Source organism: Crocodylus siamensis, chromosome 1 (genome assembly GCF_052110815.1).
Source record: "Crocodylus siamensis isolate JL-2025a chromosome 1, ASM5211081v1, whole genome shotgun sequence".
Classification (NCBI taxonomy): Eukaryota; Metazoa; Chordata; order Crocodylia; family Crocodylidae; genus Crocodylus; species Crocodylus siamensis.
Window position 1 is genome coordinate 206,112,451 of NC_143395.1, and position 19,800 is coordinate 206,132,250.

General features: G+C 46.7%; 1 protein-coding gene across 2 annotated transcripts in view; it reads right to left on the reverse strand.

Moving 5' to 3' along the window:
* Positions 1-19,800, reverse strand: part of HAO2 (hydroxyacid oxidase 2) — a 54,723-nt gene that overhangs the window by 12,180 nt on the left and 22,743 nt on the right. Inside the window, exon 8 of one of the 2 annotated variants that reach the window (XM_090053585.1) lies at positions 14,090-17,856. The exons of the other annotated variant lie outside the window; for it this stretch is intronic. Within the exon in view, the coding sequence (XP_089909711.1) occupies positions 17,801-17,856 (56 nt within the window). The 3' untranslated portion in view covers positions 14,090-17,800. Of the gene's footprint in view, positions 1-14,089; positions 17,857-19,800 lie in introns of those variants that run through there. 2 annotated transcript variants of the gene reach the window in all.

A 19,800-nucleotide genomic window follows, 5' to 3' on the forward strand; every position in this document is an offset into this window, starting at 1 on the left:
CCTTCCAGCCCTAATGTCTATGAAATCTATGAAAACCCACCTCTTTAAAGGGGAGCCTGAAAGGTAAAATTATTTTTTAAATATGTAATTAGGACTGACTAACCTACAAAGTTTTTTATTTTAGCAGCTAAAAGGCAGCTGTTAGACGAAGACGTAAGTCCCTTGTTTAACTAGATTCCAGAGTAAGGGAGAGCTTGCTAGGGAGTTTGCTTGGAAACTCTCTCTCTGATTCCTTCATTGTAAGCTTGCTGGGAGGAAAGAGGTTACAGAGAAAAGGGAACCCTTCAGATCAAGGGACAGCAAACAGGCCAGCTACAGAGGAGTTTGCTAGGGAAGGTCTGCTTGGAAACAGAGGCAAGAAGTGAGAGGCAACATATTAAAAAACCCAGAGACATGACTGGAGGACACTGAAATCCTAGAGCCACTGCCACTTCCAGCACTTCCTCTGTTTCCACCTGTGAGGTGTCTGTCCAGGCAGGACCACACACTGTTGAGGCTTCCACCCAGGTCCTGGTTTGGTGCTGTGCAGACTGCAGCTTGCAGATTCCTTCCAGTGTTAGCCAGGTGGGGGAGTGCCTGCAATTTGAATGGTGCCTTTTAGTGGTGTCCCCCATGGAAAAGGCAAGAGAGCTACAGGAGGAGGTAGCAAGGCTCTGAAGTATCCTCCATCATGAGGACTTCATTGATTCCATGCAGGAGGAAACCTCCAGGACTGTGGAGGAAGGACTGCCAGAGGTGGTGCTAGACAAGGAAGAAGGCATGGACTCCCAGGAAGGTGGAAGCAGGAAGCTTGTATCTTCTGGCAGCAAGAAGTAGCCATCCCCATGTGCAGTGGTTTGCCTGGAGAACAGATATGGAGTGCTAGCAACAGAGGAAGAGGAGTGCAATCCATTGGTGGAAGAGGCCAGGCCAGGAAACCCCAAGGTAGGGAGGATGGCGACCACAAAGAGGAAGCGATGGGTGGTGGTGGTTGGAGACTCCCTTCTGTGAGGGATGGAGAGATCTATCTTCCAGCCTGACCTGTTGTCCTGGGAAGCCTGCTGCTTGCCTGGACCTTGGATCCAAGTTCTCACAGAAGGATTACTGAGATTCATCTGACCCCCTGACTTCTACCCCATGCTGCTTATCCATGTGGGCACCAATGATACTGCCAGGGGTGACCCTGAGCAGATGAAGAGAGACTACAGGGCTCTGAGTGCAAGGGTGAAGAGACATGGGTCATGTTCTTATTCTGGTCAAGGGGAAGGGCCATGGCAGGAGTGGACACATCGTCCAGATCGATGTATGGCTCACAGGTGGTGTTGCCAGCAGGGATTCAGTTTCTTTGAACATGGGATGTTATTCTAAGAAGAATTGCTGGGAAGAGACAGGATACACCTGACAAATGGAGGAAAGAACTTACTCACAGACAGGCTCCTGAACCTAGTGAGAAGGGCTTTGAACTAGGTTCATTGGAGGTTGGAGAACAAAGCCTTGAGGGAAGCAGAGAAGCAAGGGACCTGGAGGAAACACAAGCAGGAGGCGCAACTGGGGACGTCTCATTCTTCCTGAGAAAGTAGGGCAATCATTTAGTCACCTCAGGTGCCTGTACACAAATGCATAGAGCCTGGGAAACAAACAGGAAAAATTGGAAGTCCTCACACAGTCAATGAAGGATGATGTGATTAGAATAGCAGACACTTGGTGGGATAGCTCACATGACTGGAGCACTGTTATGGATGGGTACAAACTATTCAGGGAGGACAGGCAGGGGAGAAGAGGAGGAGGAGTTGCTGTTGAAAGTCTCTGGGTTAACGTTAGAGGGGACAGCAACAAGGGTGATGTTATGATGGGTGTCTGTTATAGACCCCCAGACCAGGAGGATGAGGTAGATGAGGTTTTCTTCGGACATCTAGCAGAAGTTTCCAGATCACAGGCTTTGGTTCTCATGGGGGACTTCAATCACTCTAACATCTCCTGGGAGGGCAATACAGCAGTGCAGAAGCTATCCAGGAAGGTTTTGGAGAGTGTTGGAGACAACTTCTTGGTTTAACTGGTGGAGAGACCAACTAGGGGCTGTGCTCTTCTTGGCCTACAGCTCACAAACAAGGAAGAGTTGGTGGGGGATGAGAAGTGGATGGCAAGTTGGGGAGCAGTGACCATAAGATGATTGAGTTCACAATCCTGACAAAAGGAAGAAAGGAGAGCAGCAGACTATGGACCCTGGACTTCAGGAAAACATACTTTGACTGCTTCAGGGCACTGATGGGCAGGATCCCATGGGAGGCCAGTCTGATGGGGAAAGGAGTCAAGGACAGCTGGTTATATTTTAAAGAAACCTTACTGAGGGTGCAGGAACAAGCCATCCCAATGTGCAGGAAAAATAGTAATTGTGGCAAGTGACCAGCTTGTCTTAGTAGAGAACTCTTCAGTGAGTTTAAACACAAAAAGGAATTTACAAGAAGTAGAAACTTGGACAAACAACTAGAAATATGAAAGTATTGCTGGGGCATGCAGAGATAAAGTCAGGAAGGCCAAAGTGCAATTGGAGATGCAGCTAGCAAGGGACACAAAGGTTAACAAGAAATGTTTCTACAAGTATGTTAGCAACAAGAGGAAGGTCAGGGTCCCTTACTGAAAGGGGGAGGCAACTTAGTTGCAGGTGATGAGGGAAAGGCTGAAGTGCCTTTTTTATCTTAGTTTTCACAAGCAAGGTCTGCTCCCAGACCACTGCACCTGGCGGCACAGTTAGAGGAAAAGGTGAGCAGCCTTCAGTGGTGAAAGAACAGGTTAGGGACTACACACAACCCCCACTTAGCACTCTTAATTGGTTCTGGAAAAACCGAGTGCTAAGCAAAACAGCATTAAGTGAAACCAATTTTCCCACAGGAATGAATCTAAATGGAGATAATTTGTTCCTGAAGCTCCCCACCAATACTATAAAATCACTGAAATCCCCCACTAGTACTATAAAATCAATTCAGACATCTAAATGTATATAAATACTTTATTTAATGCTTTGAACTTTGAAATGATGTATAAAATTACAAAATAAAGTAATGAACTGTATGCACAGATGCACTTTCACTTTTTGCTCTTTTGGCTTCCTTCAGCACTCAAAATCAGAGCTGTCAGGGTTAGTGTCAGTTTCAGGGGATTTTGAAGTGCTTGGCTGAGGATTTTTTTGAGGTCTGGCTGCAGGGGTTGAAGCAGGAGTCGTACACTTCCTGAAGAAGGAATCCATTGATAATTGCACATTCAGCTTCCTGCTTTCCTAAAGCAGCCTGTAACAATTGACTTCACTGTTAACCCCTCTTGCAAATGCAGAACTGTGCTGCATGTCAGGGTCATTCTTATCAAAGCAGGAAAGAAAATCTTCAAGATGTTTGAAACCTTAAGCCATGCCTTTGCTGGTTAAGGTGCTTGCTGGTTGAACATCTTCCTCAGTATCTTCTTCCTCTTCATGGCTTCTCTGCTGCTCTGTTTGAGTGAGGACCCTCCCTGTTGAAATCGATCAACTCCTGAATGTCCTCAGGTTCAAGTTATTCAAATCCAATTTTCCTTCCAAGCTCAATGATATTCTCCTAAATTGTCACCACTGGTTCCTCAACCTCTTGGGAATCCTGGACACAGTCTGCTCAAAGCTTTTGCCAGGCACCATTCATTGTTTTGGAGTCAACTTCATCCCAGGCACTTGAAATGATATATATTGCCTTGTGGATATTATAGCCCTTCCAAAATTATTTTAGGATCAGAGCACCCTCTTCTTCTGTAGCCCTGACTGCCTGGACAAATGTTTTCCTTATGTAATAAGCCTTAAAGGCAGCAATGACATTGGCTGTATGATGGAGGTGGTATTTGGGGGCAGGAAAACAACTTTTACATTATCACTCAGGTCATCAAGTGTGGTAGGATGTCCTGGTGCACTGTCTAAAATGAGAAGTGCCTTGTGGGACAGATTGGTCTCAGCACAATATTTCTCAACAGTAAGACAAAAATAATCCTTGAACCAACTCTAAAAGACTGATATTGTCACCCAGGCCTTCTTTTTAGACTTCCGAAAGACTGGTGGATTGCTTTTAAGATACCTCGTGAAAGCCCTGAAGTTTTGTGAGTGGTATACAAGTAAATCCCCTGCAGCATTACCACCAAGCAATAAAGTAAGTTGATCCTTAGATACCTTGAAACCTGGCATTGACTTCTCCTCCCTAGAAATGTAGGTCCTAGAAGGAATCCTCTTCCACAACAGGCCTGTCTCATCAGCATCGGAGACTTGTATAACCCCCCTCAATAATTTCCACAAACTTATTTCTGTAACTGGAAGCTGCTTGGGTGTCAGCACTAGTAGCCTCCCCCTGAATAGAAACATTATGCCAGTTTCTGCGCTTCTTGAATCTTTTGAACTACCCCTTACTTGCATAAAAAGGCTCAGAAGCAGACCCCTCAGGCAAATTTTTCTGTAAATCATCATACAGACTCGGCCTTCTTCTGAATAAGCAGCATACTCAAGGGTATATGGCGTTGAGTTGTATCCTCAATCCACACACTTAACAGCCTCTCCATTTCTAACGTAACTGGAGCCCTACTCCTACTGAGTTTCAAAGCATTCAAAGGAGTTACAATTCTACCACATTCTTTTATTTTGTCTTTATTTTTCAATATGGTCCGAACAGTTGACCCAGGCAAATTCAGTGCTCTACAGACCTCATTCTGGTGTTCCCCTGCTTCAGTTCTCTTCAGAACATCCAGTTTAAGCTATGTTTTTGTGCTGTTTTTCCTCAGCACTTGCAGTCTCAGAGTCAGTTGTAGTTTCTGACTCATGGTGCAACTCAAAAAATGAAGCAAGATGGTGACACAAACACAAAAGAGCATGAAAAAGCACAGAGCACATAAGTTTTTGATGAAGCAAGATGGCGACAAGGCTGCGCACTGCCAGTGCCCCCTGCCCAATACCCACGACTGTCGTAGTGAAACCTAGACCGCTAAATTAAAATGGGTATCAAAGTGAAATGAATGCTATAGTGAAATAGCACTAAGCAAAACAGAGTTAAGTGGGGGTTGCCTGTATCTAGAAAATCTGTATATGTACAAGTGCATGGGGCTGGATGCAATGCATCTGAGGGTGCTGAGGGAGTTGGCTGATGTGATTACAGAGCCACTGGCCATCATCTTTGAAAACTTGTGGCAACTGGGGGAGGCCCCAGAGGATTGGAAATGGGCAATCCATCTTTAAGAAAGGGAAGAAGGAGGATCTGGGGAACTACAGACCTGGAAAAATCATGAAGCAGGTCCTCAAAGACTCCATTTCTAAGCACTTGGAGGACAAGAAGGTGACTTGGAACAGTCAGCATGGATTCACGAAGGGCAAGTCATGTCTGACCAACCTGATAGTCTTGTATGATGAGATGACTGGCTCTGTGGATGTGGGGAAAGCAGTGGACATGATATACCTTGACTTTAGCAAGGCTTTTGATACCATCTCCCATGGTATGCTTGCAAGCAAGCTGAGGAAGAATGGTTTGGATGAATGGACTATAAAGTGGACAGAAAACTGGCTAGATTGTTGTGTTTTGTGGGTAGTGTGGAAGAATAGTAATAAATGGCCCAGTGTCTAATTGGCAGCCAGTTTCAAGTGGAGTACCCCAAGGGTTGGTCCTGAGGCTGGTTTTGTTCAATATCTTCATTAACAATCTGAAAGATGGGATGGATAGAACCCTCAGCAGGTTCACAGATGGCACCAGGCTGTGGGGAGTAGTAGATACACCGGAGGGTAGGGCTAGGGTTCAGAGTGACCTAGGCAAATTGGAGGATTGGGCCAAAGAAACCTTATGAGGTTCAATAAGGACAAGTGCTAAGTCCTGCACTTAGGACAGAAGAATTCCATGCATCGCTACAGCCTGGGGACTGATTGGTTAAACAGCAGCTTTGTAGAAAAGGACGTGGGGGTTACAGGACTCCATCAGTCCTATAGCCCTGGCCTGCCTCTCAGGGCTTGTGTCTGTAGCTGCCTGCCCCCTGGGCACCACGCTGCACACCTATGGCTATATGCCTGGACCTAATGGCACCTGGAGTCCCTGGTAGAGGCAGCAACACTGATGGCAGCATCCTGACCCCGGGGAAAGTAGCCTGGGACCCAAACTGGGTGGCAGGGGAGACTGCTGACCTCATTGTGATTTGGGGTGAGGCCGAGGTTCTGAGACAGGAGGCAGTGCCACATCAAGGTGAAGGCCCTGCGGGCTCAGTGAGTTGGCATGATCAACCATAATTGATGATCTGGGGTTGCCTGCAGGACCACACCCTACATGCAGGAGCTGGACCGGATTCTGGCTCTCAGGGAGTCAGTCCATGGGGGCACATTTACTCAAGCACTTGGGGGCTGCTGGACCCTCCACTGGCCCAGCCCTGAGGAAGAGTCACTGGAGGAGGGCCTCTCTGGGAGGCCTTGTTTATAGATGTCTAGGCATTTAGGTTTTTATTAGTAGTAGTAGTAGTAGCAGTAGTGGTAGTAGTATTAATATTAGTATTATTCCAAAAGAGTCTGTCTTGCCATTTGCAAAAACTTCAGCTGGTATAAATTAAAAATGGTGATTTATATTAACTAGGTTCATCTGTAATGTGTTCAGTACCTGCAATATCAGTTTATTCATGCACATTCATTGCAGATGTAGATGCGCCCATTTAATGCAAACCATTAGAGACAGCTGATGAAGATAAAAAAGGGCCATGAAGTATATGCAATAAAGGTGAAGATGATGCAGCAATATAATGTAGTTTTTAAATCTCGGGTAAAATTTCCAAATGATTCATGGCTCACTTTATGCTTACAATCTCATACTGAAACAGACTTTAAAATTAGAAAATACAAATCTCAACCATGTAATGGGGTGTAGGTTGTAGCCGTGTTGGTCTAAGGACATAGACAGACAACGTTCTTTGGGCGAATCTGCTATCTTTTATTAGACCAACTTAAATACTTGGAAAACAATTTTTAAGCAAGCTTTTGGGTTCAAAAAACCTTTGTCAGGCTGAGGAAATTTCATCAGTTGGTGTGTGCTCTTCCTGGATGGAATGAATAGTAGAGAAGCCAGAGGCTGGGCTGGTATGCATACAAGATAGGCAGTCAGTGAAGATGTAGATTGAGGAGTCAATGGGTGAGAGACAGGCTGGGCTGGAGGGAGGGAAGGGGGATGAATTGTGGAGAAGTACCTGGAGAGTCAGATGTCAGGCAGGTTATAATGTGTCATAAATCCAATATCTATATTTAGTCCATGATTTTTAGTATCCAGGAGGTTGATGAAGTGCAGTTCATAGGCTCATCTCTGGGAAGTGTTTTGTAAGTTTCCTTTGAGGATCAGGACTGAGAGGTTGGAGAGAGATACTTTTGAGAAATGTGCCCCCACAGGTAATTGGGTATTCCTGTCTTTGATAGACTTCCCGTGTGCATTCATTCTGGCGTGCAGTTGTTTTTGGTCTCGCCTATGTATTTTCCATCGGACATTTGGTGCATTGGATGAGATATATTACATTTCTGGAGGTGCAGCTGTAAGATCCGGGAATGCTGATGGTTCTGTTGTGGGGTGTCGTGATTGTGGGGGTGGTGGAGATGTGTTGGCAGGTTTTCCATTTTTTGTCATGGCCTGGTCTTTATCCATTTGGTGTGTTCTGGGCCTGAGGAAGTTTGCTTCTGGTGATGAGGCTCTGGCTTCTTTACTTTTCATTCCATCCAGGAAGAGCACACACCAACTGCTGAAACTTTCTTAGCCTGACGAAGGTTTTTGAACCTAAAAGCTTGCTTAAAAATTGTTTTCCAACTATTTAAGTTGGTCTAATAAAAGATATCAGATTCACACAAAGAACCTTGTCTGCCAATCTCAAACATGGCATTTATACACATGCTTTGGGAATGGGTGGGGGGGGGAGCACTTTAATTGGAGTGGCTTCAAGAGCCCCTATAACTGAAAGCGCTGGGAGTATCTTGTGTATCAGTGTCCCCATGCTGAAAAATGGTGGCAGGGGCACTTTAACTAAAGCTCTTTGAATTCGCTGTAGTTAAACTGCCCCTGCCACCATTTTTCAGTGTGGGGATGCTGATACATCTGACACTGGAGTCTGCTGGTGCGCAGTAATTACTACCCTCCAGCAGACTCGATTAATTGATTAATCAAGTCTGCTCCAACACACTGTAATTACAACACATCAGAGCAGCCTTGCTGTTTGTATATAGGTGCTCCATGTTTTTTTCAAGTATCATCAAACACATGGAGCTTTAGAAGAAGGCAAAAAAGGCACCAAAAATTAAAGTACAACTGAAGATTTCACACACAAATATTTTGCTACTTACTGAACAAGTTTTTTTTAACTTATTATTTTGAAGTAATAACTTGATTCTCCCCAAATGTATGTGAGCTACATAACTAGATTTAACAACGAAGTATAACAAAGAAAAAGCAGAACCTGGAATGTGCCAAAAGATGGCAATCCAGTTCTCAGAACTTTAGACAAGAATTTTAAAGTAAACAAATGGAAATGTTGAAGTGCATTTGACTGGCTATGTTTCCACTCATTTTATTATTAAAAAAAAAAGAAAGAAAAAACCCTCTAGAAGTCTTATATATGATGCAACTGATCAGTTAGTATTTTGTAAATGCAAAAAATAACATATTCTTTGGTTCTCAAATATCATGCAGTTCCCTCTAAAATTGGCCAGACACTGGTATTAATGTAATTTACCCAAAGTTGTGATCATAATTTTAAACTTTTTTACTTTGGGCTAAACTGAAGTTAGATATTTATTTCTGAGGATTCAAAGAAGCAACACTTTGACTAACTATTTTGTTGGAATTTTCTGAATTGTTGAAAACAAAAGGTGTCATGGAAACAGTGGACACATCTACAAATAAAATTAATTTGATGCAATAAACTCTGGCACAGTCAGTTTGTGCCAGAGTTTATTGCTCCTGGGCACAGTATTTACATATGCACCCAGGACCACAGCACGTTGAGCCAGGGTGGTACAGCTATAGCTGGCAGGAGGCCCGGGGCAGCCTGCTAGCCCAGGGCTGCTCCTGCTTAGCTCAACATGCTGCGGAGGGGCTATCTGGGGCATGAGGGTACTATAGTGTGCGGCTAGCCCACAGTACCTGAACCATAGCACCCTTTTGCCCCAACCCACCCCAGTAACTGTCTACACATGCATTACAGTGGAGTAAATAACTCAACCGTAGAATAGTACTTTTTCTGGGCAATACAGCAGTTAATTAGTTTAATTCAGTCTAATAGCACTGTTCGTGTAGACAGTGATGCTTTACTGTGAAGCTGATTAGGCAACTCTTCGGTAAGCATCTTGTGTTGATGCACTCAGTTTGATTTTGTCAAAGTTCCAATAGAAGGTAAGCAGGAACACAGGTTTCCCATGGAAATCTGCCTTATTTCCTGCCAGTTCACCTGCCTGGCTTCTCAGGAACCTCAGAATCCTGCCCTAAAATAAATATAGAATTTTGAAATAGAAATAGAAAGTAGGTGCCCTAAAGAACTTTAAAACTTAAATCTAATGTGGTTAAAAATCCAATTAATTTTATTGGGGACCACACAGATTCTAATGCCTCAATTGTAATCTGATGATTAATGGGTGGTACCATAGGGCAGAGGCAAGAGTGAGCTTTCAGAACCCAAAAAACATGATTCTCGGACACTTTGTATGCCCCACCATTGCACAATAGTGTGCCTTCCAGTGCTAACACAAAACTATGTCCAAGTGATTCATTTTTTCCTCAGTCATACTCCTGGGCACAGCCTGTACTCTGACTTTCAACAGAGTAAGACTAAAGTAAGGTAATATTTCATATATGTAGCGGTAAATATTGTGATGTATTTTTGTATATGAATAAGTATGAGAGCAGAGTTAAAATCCAGAGCTTGGGAGCTATTGTAGGAATGCCAAGTTTGCATTGCATATAGCCTTATGCTGGGATTGTAAGTCTGTTTTCTGTGGAATGGCAGGGATGTTGATTGTTTTGAAGTGGTAAGAGAGATTAGCTGAGCTGCTGTGGTTGTGAATGTGGGCCAAAGTGATAGCAATGCAGGAAGGTCATAAGACAATAACGTACCAAAATAAACAGTATATAATTTATAGCACTGGCCTACATAACTTTCACATTTTATTCATGTTTATCTGGATTTTAGTCTTCCAGTCTTTAAAAGTGCAACAGTTTCAGCATTTCTTTCAATATAACATTTTCACTAGTTTATTTAAAGAGATGGTAATGAATGAGCACAAAGGGGTTTCACCACTTTAGACATGTCTGTTAAAAAATCACATCTTTAACCAGTGTGCAGACAGGACCAAAAAAGCAATCTGGTGTTGCTATATAACCCACAGCTTCCTATTTGGATTAGAATGTTTTGAGCCAGCCTAACAAATAGGAAGAAGCACTATCCTCTGGAAAATTAGGAATATTTTATTCTTACTATTGTCAATTTTCTAAGGGTCCAAATATCACAGATGTTTTGTAGGATGTGGATTGACAGGCTCTGACTGACTTTTCCAAATCATGCTTGTGTATGTGAAGTGTAAAGATAGGCACACTAGCACAGGTACTGAAAGCAAACTAGCCACAACAGCACAAAGTACTATGTGAACTAATCTATGCTACTTCTTGAGAGGATGTTACTATGCAGTGAACTCCATGCTGTCTAGCCAGACTTCCTCCATTTGGCAAAACAGCTCATTCCTAATGGCCTACATTGCACCTCTGTGCCCTGGGGGCTGCCAACTAGCCCAAACATATATATAAGAGAGGCAATTTTTCCCTTGCTGCAGGAACTCTTACCCTGGCATTTAATGATTCCCTCCCTCCAAACCAGTCCTCACTTGCCACCCCAGCCCTGCTCCTCCTGCATCTCCAGGGCTACTCTAAACACGTTCTCAGGCCTGAGGTTCCATTATCTTCCCTCTCCCCACATCCCTGCTGTGCCCTTAGGAGGGCAAGTCCTATAGATCCTTACCCCACTTTTCTTTTTCTGGGTAGAGAGGTGGGAGACAGAGGAACCATTAAAGGCATGGGTAGGGGAAAACAGATGCAATCCAAGCTACTGGACTCTGTTTGATCTCTCCCCCTGGCCAGTGAGAGACAAGCCAGATCCTTGAGGAGCAAGGGAAGAGCTCTACTGGCTGCTTTAGACCAGGAAGTGGGTAAGTGGTTTAACAGCCAATCAGCTATAGCTCCCTCCTCCTGGTGCAGTTTGCCCAGGTGTGGAGCTCCTGTTGTCTATAACAAACTCCATCCTTGACTGTAATGCTGTAAATGCTGGATGAATCATGAGAGCTGGCTATGATGCACTGATGGTAGGGATAAGAGAATGATAGGGAAAAAGAAGACAAAGTGAGTTGGTGTTGGGTACAGCAGTGGGAAGCAGCAGAAGGATAGAGAAGGAAGCAGCTTATGTGGGGAAGGAGGGATTGGAAATCATTATTGGTTTTGGGTCAGATCCACTGCTGACAGGGTCCACATTGTTACCAGAAGCCACATTGGGTGCATCCACACATGCAAGCATGTGCGCTTGCAGCAGCTTAAATAGAAGTGGTGCAAATTTGAGCCGGGTCTTTTTGTCTCAGCGCATATGCTCAGCATGCACTTTGTTGTAGAGCAAATTGTGCCACTTGGGGCAAAATAACTCTGCCTGGCTCCTCCCAGATCTTCAGCCAGGGGGAGCTAGAGCCCAGGGCCAGTACCTGTGCTGTCCCCAGTGGTATAAAAAGCCACTCTGGCAACAAGTTAAGGGCTACTAGTTCTCAGGAGCTTCTGTGGCCAAGCTAATTTATACCTGGGGACACTGTCCCTTGTGCCAGCTGGACTGGTGAAGCAGTCTTGAGAGTTCCCTGCACCCTCTACCCACTGCAGCAGTCTGGCAGTGGGGGCTGCTGCCTGGCTGTGACCTGCTGTGCACCTGCCAGACTTGGATGGGGACTGCAAAGCCAGTAGAGGCATCTGCCCCTCTGGGCCAGTGGACTGAGGTTGCAGGGTTGGCGTTTGTGCGGTACTACTGCCATTTGTGCCCCCTGCCCTGCCATCTGGGCAGCTATCGCCCCGAAGTTGTTCCGGGTGTGGTAGCCTGCTTTAAACTGTCAAAGCATGTCCTCCTGGCTCCATTTGGCCAGGACGTCAGCCACAGCCAGATGCATTCAAGGTGTCAGCTCTGAGCAGGCAGGGTCCTGCCACTGGCCTCCCTAGCAGGAATTCTGGTGTTCCCTACTGGAAAACTGAAAAATCCCTGATTAAAAAAATCCCCCAAAGTCACTCTTTAAAATACCCCCAAATCCATGTTCCTCCACAAGTAAAACAAAAGACCACTATAAAGAGAGAGAGAGAGAGTGAGACAGAGACAGTGATCAGTTGGACAATGTTTTATTGATATATCTTACAGTGTTAAAGCAAGTCTCTTATCATAATAATAAAGTGAACTCTAAATACAGGTTTCATGAATTCATGAATACATACTTTGCTGCCCTCCCACAGGGCGATGGCCCCCACACAAGGGATTGGTCCCCCACACAAGGGCTATCAGCCCCCCAACAGGGGATTCAGCCCCTACACAAGGGGTTCAGCCCCCACACAAGGGGTTCAGCCCCACAACAGAGGGTTGAGCCCCCACACACAAAGAGGGTTCACCACCCCAACAGAGGGTTCAGCCCCCACACAAAGGGTTTGGCCCCCCAAAAAGGGGTTCAGCCCCCCAACAGGGGTTTGGTACTCTCACAAGGGGTATGGCTCCCCCAACACGGGTTCACCCCCCACAAGGGGTGCAATGGCAGCCCCCTCACATGCCCCACCCCAGCCCCCTGATTGCTGCCCCACCTGGCCCCATCATCCACCAGCTGCTGCAGCCCCCCTACTGGCTGCCCCACCCAGCCCCACCCCCCACTCTCCCAGTTCCCCCCATTGGCTTCCCCAGCTCCACCCACCAACTTGCATCCCCAGGCCTCCAAGGCTACCCCCACAACCACAGGCACCATCACATAACCCCCCCCAGAAAAAACAGAACAGAAAAAAATGAGAAAAAAAGCCTCTGCCTACCTGAGAAGCAGTGGTGAGGGGGCTCCAGGGCCTCCTGGCAGAGCCCCCCCCAGGGCAGCACAGAACAGTGTAGGGGAAGGAGGGCTCAGGCTGGGGCCGCTGGGGCTGTCACCCTGTTCTGCACTGTGTTGGTGGGGCCCCAGTCAGCAGATACAGCTCCAACTGCCGATAAGTAACAGGAGGGGCCAGCCCCAGCAGGAGTTGGGGGGCTCAGAGGGATGGTGGGGAGAGGGACTGGCCCCAGCCGGGGTTGGGGGCTTTGGGGGGGGGCTGCTGGGGGTAGGGACCAACCCCAGCAGGGGTCGGGGGGCTTGGGGAGGCTGGCGGGGGGGAAGGGCCAGCTGCGGCAGGTGTTGGGGGGCTCAGGGGGTCTGGTGGGGCTCGGGGGGGCTGAGGGAGTGGGTGGGGCCATCGGGAGTCCCCCCTCACAGTTCCTTCCCCCCTCCTCCAGCCCCCCTGACCCCTTACTCACCGGCACAGAGTCCCGGTGCTGAAACATGTAGCCTGGCCAGCCGTGTGTTGCCTCACCAGGGCGAGGGGCAACCACAGAGATGCTCTGGCTGCCAGCGCGTCTCTTTGGAGGACCCAGCCCCCGGTTCCATCAGGGCACATTCAGGGGCCATGCCCTGCCCCGCTTTTTTATACTTCACTTTTTTTAGACCCCTGGATACCCAGGGGTCTAATTTTCTCCCTGCACTGCAAATTTGCAGTGCAGGGAACATTATTTTGTTCCCGCATGTGCCTGTTGCCCCGCCTCAAAGGGGTTTGAGGCAGGGCAAGAGGCACGTGCATGCTAATGTGGACTTGCCCATTGGGTGCACATAGTTTCAAGAGACAAAACCATGGCCTGTCTATGATCAGGAGCTCTTTGTAAGTTTAGACACAGAATTCACAGACAGTTACAATTCCCTTAATAATTACCCTTTTTTAAAAAAAAAAATCAAAATACGATTTTACTTCCCAATGATCCTCTATTCCCTCTTAGCAGGTAAGGTATTATTAACAACCAAGTCAGATAAAGAGACAAGAGACAGGTCTATAACCCAACCTTTTATTGATTACACACCAAAGCACAAGAACAAGCATTTGTCTTTATGCCTATCTAGCTACCTGCAACAGAATGATAAAGATTCTAATTTGTCCTGGTTGTGGGGGGGAGACAAAAGAGAGGAGAAAGGTGGCATGCAAGCTGACAGCAGGGTGTTTTGAATTTGCTGACATGTAATATCAGCATCACCTACCCCTATTACTAAAAGCCAGGGCAGGTTCCAGAAAGCCTGATGGCAAGGAGAGGCAGGTGTGAGCTGCCTGCATGAATTGAGCCACTGTTTGCAGGAGGCCAGGCTGCTGCTGACAGAATTAGCAGTACTTGGGCCCCAGGAACAGAGAACAGACCAGAAGGGAACCAGGCTTGGGGCATAAAAGCCCAGCCTCTGAGCACAGAAGGGGCAGTCTGACCCTGTCTGTCACATGGCAAGGAGCTCTAAGTGGGACTGGTGGCATTTAGGAGCCAGCTTGGCCCAGGTAAGGTATGTAGTGGGCTGGGGGTGTAGTGACAAGTCTACCAAGGCAGGAGGGCTCAAAGAATAGAGACCCATAGGGTTCTACTGTTAGACCTGAACTCCATCTGGTGCCCAACAACTAGGGAGACAATGATCCAGTTGCACAGGGAGAAAACACTAGCACACATTGCTTGGAACAGCTTTATTCAGAATGGAGACAGCTTTTGGCAAAGATCCAACAAACTGGGGACCTGCAGTGAACATTAGTTTTTTTCCCCACATTTATACACCTTGGTGCATGCTCATTAACATTTACTCCACCTCTGTCCCTCCTTTGTTCCACCCATATTCCCTCCTATCTCAAGCTCCACCTGTGTTTACTGGTTGTTTCATTAGCATAGAATTGCCTATGCATTTCATTAATTTACATGCTTTTTTCTTATGAGCACATGTGTAAGACCGTGAACCCGGCTTTTTTCGATGAATTGCTGTTTTCTTGCTGACTCCTTCAGCTTCAAGGTCTTACTTCTGCTTTATCTCCTGACAATAGCTGGTGGGCTGCATCCTGTTCTCCTTACAACATATATCCTACACACTACCACATAGGCAAGCACTTTCCTAACAAAGAATCTTGCAATATTACTTTTAATATATCATTCTGCCTTGTGGTCAGCAGCTCTGCTGAGCCACAGATTAAAGCCTTTATTCAGCTGCTGATCCAGTGCTCCCCAAGATCCAAATATTTTCACCCTAATGTCTATATTTGAGTTAAAACCAGAGGACCAAGTTGTGGCAAAAGAGTGGATTGGAATCCACATAACCGGGTGCCTGGGACACTCTGGGTGTCAAGCCCTGCCAAGGGACATGGGAAGTGAGCCAATCTGGGCCAAGAAGTCCAAGGCCTGATTACTGAGAGACATGGACTAGGGCTGAAGCCCAGGAGCTGAAGTCTGAGGCAATGGACCACGGTTGTGGGCTTGGCTGGAGAAACCTATACCAATGCCAAGATGGCTGAAGCCACAACAAGTGCTTTTAAGGCACCTCAGGCCTCAAGGGGAAGCACCTCCCAAGAGGAGCATAAAGACTGACTATGCTCTGCCCTCTGAGTGTGGGCAGAGAAGCTCAAAGATGGGACCCAGGGATCACCAGGTGCTGGGAGCTGACCCACAAGCCTGCTACATGAGGTTTTCCCAAAATACTCCCTTGTCTCCATCCAATATTTATGTGTTTTATTTTAATAAATATTTTGTGATTGGTGTTGTTCTTTTGTTTTGCTGAGGCTTTGGGAACTTTACTGACACAGTTTTTCTGTGGACTTGGAAGATGACAATTAGCTGGGGCTGTGTCCTTGTGAAAATTACAATCCTGAGGAAGAGGAATTTTTTATTTCTTTTCCTTACCAGCTGGGAAAGCTACTTGCTATAGTCCATTTCTAGATTTTTTTTGAGTAGGCTAGTTGTAACATCTGTGAATGTTTACTCTGAAACAAGCTTTGTGGCCTATCTTAGCCACACTTCTGCAACGTGGCATAAGTTGCTTGTAAATGGCCATGGGTGAAAACAGGTTAACAAAATGCATTAATATTTTAGCAGGATTCCAGCAGACTACATACAACCTAATTCTAATATCAAAAGGCAAAACATCTGTTGTTTCTTTTAGCTGCTGTTAAGTGCTTCACAAAGCAGTTAGCCATTCTTGGCTTAATCTAATATTAGTGGCTTTGATTAAACAGATTCTTATTCCACTTTACAAGGCAACTGCTTGTGACTTGAATGCAACATTATTGATCATATACCAGCTTAAGCATATATTATTCATGACTCATGCTTTTGCTTTGTCTGCAGTTTGTACCAGCCAGTGTGGTCTGTTGGTCACTGAACATGTCTATAGCCTAAAACAGTGGTGCTCTACCCCTGGCCCACAAGCCAAGGCATCCAGTACCATCATCTGGTCCGTGGGGCTCCCTATAGACACATGGCCCTGCATGCTAGATTGGGCATGCACGATGGTGCAAGGCTGGGCAGGGGCAGTGTGGGACACTGGAGCCTGATCTCAGCATGTGGCACCAGGTGGGGGTGATCCAATCCCTTGTGCACAGGGCTGAGGGCACAGCTCGGAGCCCTGGGGCTTGATCCCAGCATGTGGGGCTGCACAAAGGTGGGAAGTGGGGGGTGCCACAGGGCCGTATCCAGCCTGTGGATTGGCTCAGCCCCATTCATCTAGCCCACAGGCCAGAAGTTTGGGCACTGCTGGTCTGCAACATGGGCTGAGCCCAGTCATGAAGCTTTCGTCTGCAGCAGGACCTTGAGAAGGAAATTGAGCATATCATCTCTGCTCCAGGGAGAAATGGGAACCATTAGTACCGGCAACAGAATGGGAGCTGCCTCTGAAGACTATGCCAACCATAAATGCATGTTCTCCTATTATTAAACTGAGCTCAGGCCACTGATGACCATATGCCTGTGCTGGCCCACTACTGAGGAGACTGCAGTCATTTATACAGTGCCATAGCACTTCACAAAGCAAGGCCTGACCCCAGAAGAGCTTACAGTACAAGCTTGGCCAGTAATGAGAGGATTCTGCATAGAGTAAGGTATGGAGGAGCAAGGGCTTGAATGATGGGTGTTCTGAGTTTGGTTATGTCTGTACCATGCAGATTGTTTTTTGATTGTATTTGGTAAGGGAGCAGGTCATCAACAGCTGAAGGGACAGCCAGAATAACTTTCAGGGGGACAGTGAGAAGGTTACACAGCTGTAAGTGTTCATGGGAGAAATCGGGTTCTTGGGGTAGAAGGGAGGTCTTGACTGCTGTGTCCAATGAAAGGATGCTAAATAACAGAACAGGCTGATGAAGTCAGGCTGAAGAGGTGAGGCTAGATGTGCCCCCCCGCACTGGCAGTCAAGCAGGATGGAGTTGGGAAATAAAAGGCAACACTTGGGGATCAGGCTATTCGCAGGTAAATACATATGAACATAAGCAAATAGCAATTTGCTGCAGTGCAGAAGAAGCTAATTGCTTCACATCATAGGTTTAGAGTGATCTTTGCCTATATGGTGCCTTCCATGTCTCCACCACGTAGTGTTAGAGTTTTTTTTCTTGATGCTACACTTGTCTATATGGTTTAGCAGACTTCTGATATGTGTGCATTCCCTTTGTCCTGCCTTTTCTCCCTGAATATGTACCAGCCCTTGATAGTCAACAAGCATTGCTTCTGTGTTTGCACACTGGGGAGTGCAGGAAGCTCTCTACAGCTTAGAGAACTGGACAAGGTGTCGGCCAATTTCTGTGACATTGTGACAGCCTGAAAAAAACACAGGATTGAAGCTGTTTATTCAGGTGTAGGATGGTTTGTAGCTAAGGTGCCAGGCTGAGACCTGGTTGTTTCTCACTGTGCTGCAAACTTACAGGGCACTGACAGACATACAGGCCCCCATTTTACATAAAGCACTATGAGTTAGAGCACTCCCTAACACAGGGGTAGGCAATGTGTTTTGGCCAGAGTGCCGAAAAAACCACAGTGTCTACCTTGGAAGGTGCCAGAGTGCCGACATGCCAGAGCAGCTGTTTTACAGCCTCCCGGATGCAGCTAGCCCACAGGGCCCAGTATGCCTGCAGCAGGGCTTGCAGCCTCCCAGCTGCCTGGTGGGAGCAACCTGGGCTCCATGGCTGGCAGCACTGCTGGCGGTGTTGTGCCAAGCAAAATGGCCTCGCGTGTCATGCTCAGCATATGTGCCAGGAGTTGCTGACCCCTGCCCTAATGCAACAAACATTTGTCTGTTGGGTTGGGAGGGCGAGGGTGAGAATCGAGTTCCACTTTAGATAGAGCCTGAGGAGTCTGCCTGCAGCCTCTCTTCTCCAACTCTGCCTCCCCACTCCAAGCTCTGGTGCAACCTGCAGGAAGGGAGGGGGCAGAGGGTGAGGGGATAAGTTGTGGGCTGGGGTTGACCAGCATGAGTTGGAGTGGGCAGGCTGGGGAGGGTTGTGAGGTGGGAGTCTCCAATCCATCTGATGCTCCTCCAGCTCAGGCTGGACAAACCACAGGCCATGGCTTGCTCCCCTTCTCCTTTGCCCCCTCCTTTCCTGCAGACAGCAGTGGGGGTGGAGCTGGGTCAACCCAGATCACATGACAGATTGACCCTAGGGAACTGAAGCACCTTAGGGAACTTCTAAGGGGAGTACCTTCATCTGATCCCTCACTTGATGAGGGTTAATTTTTCATATGATCAACCACGCTTAAAGCACTCTGCAGCCATGAACATGTATCATGGCATGGCTGTAGAGCACTTTCAGGGGGCTGACTGCACAACAAATGTAATTTCTGTCTGTGCCCACAGTGTGATCCCATGTAAGTCATCAACTCTTAAGTCTCAAAAGGCTGCTTAAGTGTTGCAATATTCAATGCCTAGTGGAGTGCACCTAGTGAGGTACGCAGGCTCCTTATAAAGCTTATAGGAACAGTCAGATGCCTAAGGAAACGGACCTTCAGAAACCAGCAGAATATGGAGCTTACAAGTCAAGCCAGGCAAAAAATGCAGCAAGAAGGACAGAGCTTCCATGACAAAGCAGCTGATCTAGACAAAAACAAGCACTTCTCTTTGGGTTCCTCAGCTGTGTGTGCACTCCTGGAGCTAAGTGCCTAGCTTTCATCTGTGAAAAGAGAGGGAGGCCACGTCCACTTCCTGCTTAGTTATCCAAGTGATCTGATTCTTCCCTGAATTTTGGTAGTGATTTAGGTTCAAATCATCACACTTCTGACTCTCATCTCAGGGAATAGCCCTAATTCTCAGGGTCTTGGGCATTCAGTTTGGGTCATTCCTCTTAGTAGAACTAATGAGGCATTCTTTGGGGGCAGGAAATGGCTTCTCCTTATTCTTCCACACTGAGCTCCCACCACTAGGTAAGGGTATCAGCCTCCTTCTCCCTGAACCATTAACTACTTGGTTCTTTATTCAAAGTTGTACCTCTGTAAATGCAGATGAGGGGGTCTCATCCTAGAAACACCCTGCAGCCTAGAAGTCAAAGCACTCCCCTTACAAGGGTGGGCTGAGGTCTAAGTCTCTGCTGTAGTCTATATGTGAGTCCTGGCTGCCGAGTGATCTTACTGCTAGAGTATTCCAGGATAAACATGCCTACTTTAAGATATGCAGAAGAACCAGTCTTCAGGGCTGACTGATCTTTGGCTTGATCTAAGGCAACACTCATGTGCACAGTGCCTGTGGAATTAAGCTGCAGCTGAGCAGTGGGT